The sequence below is a fragment of the Onthophagus taurus genome, chromosome 8, assembly GCF_036711975.1.
Source record: "Onthophagus taurus isolate NC chromosome 8, IU_Otau_3.0, whole genome shotgun sequence".
In the NCBI taxonomy this organism is placed as follows: Eukaryota; Metazoa; Arthropoda; class Insecta; order Coleoptera; family Scarabaeidae; genus Onthophagus; species Onthophagus taurus.
The window spans coordinates 1,128,002-1,136,763 of NC_091973.1; the positions used below are offsets into that span (position 1 = coordinate 1,128,002).

An 8,762-nucleotide genomic window follows, 5' to 3' on the forward strand; every position below is an offset into this window, starting at 1 on the left:
TTTATTAAATTCAACTGATCGCCTTGCAGCTTCAAATTGATTTCGTTAAATTTGGCAAACATATCATTTCTTGAATGAAATAAATTAAGTCGCAGATCATTGTCTTCAGTTTCAAAGAATTCTAAAACTTAATCAAAAAGTGAGTAAAATCTATTCAAACGTGCACTTCTAGACAACCATCGTGTTAAGTAGCAAACGATTGTAACCTTCATCATTCTCCAGGCAAAGTTGAGCAAATAATCTCTCATTTAAGGCATTCTTTTTGATTTTATTAACTGCTGTAATCACATAATTCAGTGAGCGATGTAAGATTTTTTGCTACTAAATGTTGTCGATGAATGACACAATGTACTGTTAAGATGGCGTCCTAGCATTGCCGGAGGACCATCAGTAGCAACGCAGATGATATTACAAAAAGGAATAGCTTTTGCTTCAAAAAATTTTTAATTCCTTAAATATAGTTTCATCTTTTGTATCAGTTTCCAAACATACGCTATAGTATCTTACAAATTTAGTTGTTAATACACTTCACAGACTTACATATACTACAACAACTGACTACTGTAGAATATTTATTATTTATATCATCTACAATGTAGATGAATGTCATTTCTATGAATCAACAGCAATGCTAATCGAATTAGGATGCAAATTTCCTTGAATTTAAGACATTTCATAGTGGGAATAACAAAACTAATTTTTTGAATAGTTTACATTTTCTTTTTTATTAAATTATGTTTTTGAGTGTATAATTAATATAAGTTTATAATTTTTCTAAATTAGATTCTAATTTAAAAATGTTATGATTAATATGAAGAATATTTTCACGTAGTTAAGTAGTATTAATTATTCAAATTTCACGTGTTCCTTAAAGACCAGTTAAATCATAAAACGTTATCAAACGTTCCCCCACCATATTGAACCATTGACCGCCGGTGGAAAAGGTTATAAAAGGTAGTGGTCAAATTCAATCGGTGATTAGTGCTTCCTTAGGTGTGTTAATTGATGAATGATCGAAAAATTGGTGCACAAAAGTGAGATTTTCAAATCGGTGTGAGTTTATTTTTTTTATTGTAAAAATCAAATCGTTTCAACAAAAAGGGCCGTTCGACTGTGTGGCAAAAAGCCAATAACAGTACACAATATCGTGCCCGCAAAGTCCTTTGTGCGCACGTCTAATCTTTCTTTTGATGTTTACGATTTTAAAATTTTAATCTGCTCTCAATGTTCGCAATCATTGCGTCCTTTCATGCGTTCGACGCGTCCGCTGCCTTTTTTAATCAAGTGGAATACGCTGCTAAATGCCTAAAACTGAATCGCCGGCGACGGTATTTCTGGAAATTAGCGGAAAGTAATCCGGCTTCATATTCGTTATTAAAAACCAACCCGATCCTGCTTTGACCAATTATTTTTCCATCCCACAGTTTCATATATATGAAGTCCGAGTAGTTTTTACTCATAATTAGCACCGGACGACCTCCTCAAATATATATTAGTATAAACCTCCTTTTCAAATTGATATTTCTATTTATTAAGTTGAATAGTCCATATAGAATTTCAAAATGATAACCAACTTTTAATATTAAATTACCTCTATTATTGTAACAAAATATCTTCAACGTCTATTTTAACTTTTTATTAATCTTTTTGTTTTAGTTTATCATTCATTAAAACATGTCTTACACCAACGTAACAACTTATGTAACTATAAATGAACCAATGACAGCAGCTTCTTCAACGGTAATAATTATATCTGCATCTGAGAATTAAAAAAAATCGGTTTCTTAACAATTTTGAGTTAATAATTTTTATTGATTTTTTAAGATATCTTAATAAAATTGTGGGGATTTACAGAGAAAAGTATGTATTTATTCATCATCGAAACCGCATTTGAAAATCTCTATTTGTTTTTGAGATAAAAATTATTTAATTTTAAACTAAACAATTTTTTCCATATTTTTTAAAAATTCGCGAAAAATCAGTTTCTTAAGATATCTTAATGAAATACTCGCCATTTATACAGGGAAGTATGTGCTTTTGCATGAAAAAAACTGCACCAAAAAATCTCTATTCGTATTTGAGAAAAAAGTTATTAAAGTCACCCTCAATTTTGAAGTTAACAAATTTTAACTATCCATGTTAAAAAATCGCGAAAAATCGGTTTCTTAAGATATCGAGATGAAATTGTGGGGATTTATAGAGAAAAGTATGTATTTTTCATCATCGAAACCGCATTTAAAAATCTCTATTCGTTTTTGAGATAAAAATTTTTGAAGTTTTTTAAAGTTGTTAAATTAAACAATTTTTTCCATATTTTTTAAAAATTCGCGAAAAATCAGTTTCTTAAGATATCTTAATGAAATACTCGCCATTTATACAGTTAAATATGTCCTTTTGCATGAAAAAAAACTGGACCAAAAAATCTCTATTTGTTTTTGAGATAAAAATTTTTGAAATTAACAAGAATTTTGAGTTAACAAATTTTTATTGATTTTTTAAGATATCTTAATAAAATTGTGGGGATTTATAGAGAAAAGTATGTATTTTTTCATGATCGAAACTGCATTTAAGAATCTCTACTCGTTTTTGAGATAATTTTTGAAATTAACAAGAATTTTGAGTTAATAATTTTTATTGATTTTTTAAGATATCTTAATAAAATTGTGGGGATTTATAGAGAAAAGTATGTATTTTTTCATCATCGAAACCGCATTTGAAAATCTCTATTTGTTTTTGAGATAAAAATTATTTAATTTTAAATTAAACAATTTTCTCCATATTTTTTAAAAATTCGCGAAAAATCAGTTTCTTAAGATATCTTAATGAAATACTCGCCATTTATACAGGGAAGTATGTGCTTTTGTATGAAAAAAACTGCACCAAAAAATCTCTATTCGTATTTGAGAAAAAAGTTATTAAAATCATCCTCAATTTTGAAGTTAACAAATTTTAACTATCCATGTTAAAAAATCGCTAAAAATCGGTTTCTTAAGATATCGAGATGAAATTGTAGGGATTTATAGAGAAAAGTATGTATTTTTTCATCATCGAAACCGCATTTGAAAATCTCTATTTGTTTTTGAGATAAAAATTATTTAATTTTAAACTAAACAATTTTTTCCATATTTTTTAAAAATTCGCGAAAAATCAGTTTCTTAAGATATCTTAATGAAATACTCGCCATTTATACAGTTAAGTATGTGCTTTTGCATGAAAAAAAACTGGACCAAAAAATCTCTATTTGTTTTTGAGATAAAAATTTTTGAAATTAACAAGAATTTTGAGTTAACAAATTTTTATTGATTTTTTACGATATCTTAATGAAATTGTGGGGAGTTATAGAGGAAAGTATGTATTTTTTCATGATCGAAACTGCATTTAAAAATCTCTACTCGTTTTTGAGATAACAATTTTTGAAATTAACAAGAATTTTGAAGTTAACAAATTTTTATTGATTTTTTAAGATATCTTAATAAAATTGTGGGGATTTACAGAGAAAAGTATGTATTTATTCATCATCGAAACCGCATTTGAAAATCTCTATTTGTTTTTGAGATAAAAATTATTTAATTTTAAATTAAACAATTTTCTCCATATTTTTTAAAAATTCGCGAAAAATCAGTTTCTTAAGATATCTTAATGAAATACTCGCCATTTATACAGGGAAGTATGTGCTTTTGTATGAAAAAAACTGCACCAAAAAATCTCTATTCGTATTTGAGAAAAAAGTTATTAAAATCATCCTCAATTTTGAAGTTAACAAATTTTAACTATCCATGTTAAAAAATCGCGAAAAATCGGTTTCTTAAGATATCGAGATGAAATTGTGGGGATTTATAGAGAAAAGTATGTATTTTTTCATCATCGAAACCGCATTTAAAAATCTCTATTCGTTTTTGAGATAAAAATTTTTGAAATTTTTTAAAGTTGTTAAATTAAACAATTTTTTCCATATTTTTTAAAAATTCGCGAAAAATCAGTTTCTTAAGATATCTTAATGAAATACTCGCCATTTATACAGGGAAGTATGTGCTTTTGCATGAAAAAAACTGCACCAAAAAATCTTTATTCGTATTTGAGAAAAAAGTTATTGAAGTCACCCTCAATTTTGAAGTTAACAAATTTGAATTATCCATGTTAAAAAATCGCGAAAAATCGGATTCTTAAGATATCGAGATAAAATTGTGGGGATTTATAGAGAAAATTATCTAGTTCTTCATGAACCAAGCCGAATTTGGAAATTGCTTTTCGTTTTTGAGTAATTTTTATACATAATTTTCTGCAACCAACTTTTTGCTCTCAGGTGTAGATATATAAGTGATTACGTAATAACTGAATATTATCATGTAAATTATTTCAGGAAGAAATCAACCATGAAGAAGATTTTGTTGGTGGTAATTTGCCAAATCCGCGAAAATTAGCTGAAGTAAGTAGGGGTAATATCTTTTTTAGCTTTTTGTAAAGTGGAGAGTGGCCGAGGCACATTGTTATTTTAAGCACTTACGTTTTACAAAGTTAATAGCGCCCATATTACGGGCTGTATATTACCCGGAATGCAACGCGGGGCACTTTGCTAGTAGGATGTTTGCGGACGATATTTTATTCATAAAATCAAATGCGCTCTCGAGCAAAAATTTAATTCGGAGCGTGGGCGGTGTTCAATTTGCTAATAAAGCAGTTTTTGTTTCGGATTAAATTTGGAAAAAGGAAAAAAAATTAATTACCGTAGTATTAGGACTTCGCGCCGGCCGCTATGGAAATTGATAAATATTTAATATAAAACTGCCACTGAAAAGTAAATATTTTAAATAGTACTGAAAATGAACATGGCCGTAGCACGCGAAAATGTAAATACGACGGCGACGCTTTGATTTAGAAATGTAAATGTATGATTAATTTTGCGCCGCCTATTTACCAAATATATCTTGTTTGTGTGAAAGCCATAAAGTTGAGTATGGTGGTCCCAAATGTACTACCTACGTCCAGTCCGGCTATTTCCACAATATGCAAATGTCACGAAACTCACTTCGCGAACACTATCCTCCCGCACGAATTAACGGTACACCTTTATTTTCTAGGTCCACCAGGTCACTCCCATGTCATCCCCTAAACTGGTATGTATTCGCAACACAAACATTCTTTCCACATACATTTCTAAAATATATATATAAAATATGAACATACAGTTACGTACTACATACATCGAAGGACGATTCTACAGAGAACTTAATCAAGAATCTGATGAAGATCGTGAAAGATTTACCATTAATATTGAAAATGTAAGTAAATCTACAATTTTATACTTTATAAATTTTTTATTTTTAACTACAAAAATTAATAAATATTCTTTTATAAGATTTTGTAATTAAAGATAATCTGGAATATGTGGCATATTTTATTTATCAAAAATTGTATTGTTTTCACAAGAATTTACATTTCTCCGAAGTGGTGTTATCTCGGGTATGACTGTACGAAATTCGAAGCAACAACAATACTGTTATTGTGCTCCAATAATATCAAAGAATTTTAGAAGAACGGAAAATTTTGCCACATTATTCATAAATTTTTTGATAAGCAAGTAAATTTTTGTTGGTTGTGTTGTTGCAGAATAGAGGACGACTCCCATCTAGTTCAGTGTCTAGAGTAAGATTCTGGCTAGCAAATTTGGTAAATTTCGCCAAAACTATTAAGAATAGAATACTTAACAAATTGTATTTACAGTTTGGGCAGAATTCAGCTGCAAGCACTGTAAGTGAACAATTTTTTCTAAAATTTTTTTACGTTGTAATAAACGATGTTATGTGAAAATTAATTTTTCCATAGAAAAAGAAACAGGATTCTTTCGAGTTATTGCCTGATAACGGTGTAAGTATGCGTAATACCCGCTTTATTAAAGTAGCTCATAATCGCTTGATACGATATTTCTATTGTGTTCTTTATTAAATGCTTGCGATATTAAATACCGGGATGTTTATCGTTTTAGAACTCCAAATCCAAGAAGCAAAAGAATAAAACGAAGGCAACAGGTAACATCGCTTATACAGGATTTTAATAAATTTATATATTAAATTTCGCTATTATATCTTTATTACAATTTCTTAAAAAAAATCATTTCGCATTACAAAATGTAACAACTTAAATATTATGTAACAACAAATATATAACATAATTTAAAAGTGTTTAAATCTGATTAATTTCCAATATTAAATCATAAAAACAACGTAATTACTTAAACACCAGTTCGACCTGTATGCGCCAGATTACTCGAGCCCTACCGTTCTGCATGGCACGTAGTGCAAATAGTACGTGTTTATACAGAATGGACGGTAATCCATGTCCTTTAACTCCATTCAAAACAGGCAACGGCGCAAACACCATCCTATTGATAATATTTACTAGTGCCATTTTGGATTCCCCCCACTGTTATCCTTATAACCAACCTTCATAAAGACCAACATTCGATAATATTAGAATGTTGACTTTAATTAAAATATACAGATTTTTTTAAACAAAATTCTCCATCGTCCAAAATAGATGTCTTAAGATATTTTAATGAAATTATTTATAATGTTGATTTGAATTAAAATGGGAAAAATGTATCCTTTTTGAAAAGATTTCTTGAAAGTAATAAAAGGTGAAGTTGATTCGGTTAAAGATGTCATAAGATTGAGAAAATCCCTTCTAGATATTAAATCGTGACATACGAGCTTCTTAGTGCGTGTTTACACAAAATCGATGGTAATCCACGTCCTTTAGCCCCGTTCAGAACAGGCAACGGCACAAACAACGTCCTTTTGATAATATTTGCTCATACCACGTTCAACCGAATATCGACAAGGCGTTTCATGTCAGTGCTTTTCCCTATTTTATCGTTACTATAAACATATTATGAAATGTCTGACGAGATGAAATAAAAGGTAATTTAATTTAATGTTTTTGAAGTGGGTAGATTCTTAGCGGATGTAGAGAAATAGTTATTCGGTGGCTGAAGAGGTAAGCGGTAAGTCCATCAGGTGACATATGACAACCTATCATTTCCGAGTAAATGGGGTGGCTAGCAAGGACGTGTTCGGACTGGAAAGGCCGTTTTAGAAGTTTAAAATGAACTGTCTAGCAAACTCCCAAAGGGACATTTAATTGGTTTTGGGGGCGTATCTTCAGCTATGTAAATCACTTTAAACCAGATTTTTAGCGTCCCGAGCTTATTTCTTATTCTCTCACAATCGCGATTTCAACTTAAACATCACTTAAATATCACATTTAAAAATTCATTTCGATATTAATTGGCAATATTTTAGTTTTTAAAGAGGGGAATTTTCAATTAGTTTTATGTTAGAGTCAATTTGGACGTGCGTTGTAGGGTTGGAAAGATGGAGATAGAGACCGGTGGGTTGTTGTATGTATATAATGCGGTGTTGATGTAAATTATACATCGTTGGAGTAGATGTAGAGAGAGAGCGACAAGGTTTAATAACTAGTACGGACATGCCTGTTCGAGAAGGGCAGATTATTTGGCCGAAATCTGATTTACGACGTGTTTGCTTTCAATTAACTGTACGGTAATCGATAATTTACGAATAAATTTTAAAGTACCCACGATATTAAATAACTTACGGTCAAACTAAGGTGGAGGCATAATACCGGGCAGACATCCTGCCGCTGTTTGCCCGGGCTTGAGGTTAGTTGGCAACTTAGGAGGTGACATATTTGGCCCGAAGTGTAGCCAGGAGTTTTGGATATTATGACGCTGAGGTGGCGAGTGCAATGAAAGGTTATCGATTAGTAATTTTCCCTCTGACGGTTTTTGGACCACCTGAGACTTCAACAGAAACGATCTCGATTCCTCCTCTTCGTCACTCAATTCACTGCCGACCTTAACCATAAACATTTTACCCTACAGATTTTAATTTCAACCCCACCGCATAATCTCCAACACCCTTTAACTTTCCTAACCATACTTATAATATATAAATCGAATTTTTTTATGGATTCCTTTTTTACACTCTTTCTGGATTTTCAACTCGGGTTTATCACAAATAAATTAATAAATATATATAAATATAGTAATATATATTTTGATTTTAGTTGTCACAAAAGATATCTCGACTACTGTTGCAATAAAATGTTATAGAAGGAAAGTATTCATTTCAAAACTTTCCACCTCAATTTCTGTAAATCCGGAAGTTTAAAAAGAAAATCGGTGAAATAGGTAAAGAATAAAACCAAGGGGGACAACTTTTTATGCAAAAATTGACTCACTCACTTCAACCCCCCGCCGCACAGTGACACGATACTGTAAATAAGTAGACATTCGACAAAAATCCGGAATTCGAATATATGCTAATTTTTTCTGCTAATGTATAGAAAAGTGTCCCTTTCATTATAAAATGGCCTTAAAACAACTTTAAAAAAGCTGTACTCTGCTTTGAAGTTACTTGATTAAGACTGTTATAAATCACTTAATATTAGCAACGTAATTACGATAGAGTTTTTACAGAAATATTTCTGTTTGTAATCCAGTTAACGAAAATCGGTTTATATCCAATAATAGTATAATATTTTGAGATTTCTAAATACATGCTTACTTATACTCACAAGTATGTTCTTGAGAAATATTGAAAACATTGAATGTACCCTAATTTCTAATATATATATATATTTCGATGTTTATAAAAATTGCTCAAAAGTGCAAGATGAACTATTATCGTAGGTATAGTGTCTACTATGGGAAACTATCGATATCTTATCCGACCGCATCCGAC

The 8,762-nt window shown here is 30.4% G+C and overlaps 1 protein-coding gene across 1 annotated transcript; it reads left to right on the forward strand.

The window, feature by feature from the left end:
* Positions 1 to 1,655: 1,655 nt before the first annotated feature.
* On the forward strand, positions 1,656 to 6,179 carry LOC111414760 (uncharacterized). Its single transcript, XM_071198417.1, has 8 exons — positions 1,656 to 1,740; positions 4,361 to 4,426; positions 5,079 to 5,114; positions 5,187 to 5,279; positions 5,608 to 5,667; positions 5,722 to 5,748; positions 5,824 to 5,865; positions 5,984 to 6,179. Exons 1-8 carry the CDS (start codon positions 1,675 to 1,677, stop codon positions 6,050 to 6,052), a joined length of 459 nt encoding a protein of 152 aa, XP_071054518.1. The 5' UTR covers positions 1,656 to 1,674; the 3' UTR covers positions 6,053 to 6,179.
* The last annotated feature ends 2,583 nt before the right edge of the window (positions 6,180 to 8,762 follow it).

Bases quoted from the DNA above. Each gene is read 5' to 3' on its own strand.
- LOC111414760 (XM_071198417.1), top strand. From the start codon at position 1,675: ATGTCTTACACCAACGTAACAACTTATGTAACTATAAATGAACCAATG. The intron at 1,741-4,360 runs GTAATAATTATA...AAATTATTTCAG, and splicing joins TGACAGCAGCTTCTTCAACG to GAAGAAATCAACCATGAAGA. The intron at 4,427-5,078 runs GTAAGTAGGGGT...TTTATTTTCTAG, and splicing joins ATCCGCGAAAATTAGCTGAA to GTCCACCAGGTCACTCCCAT.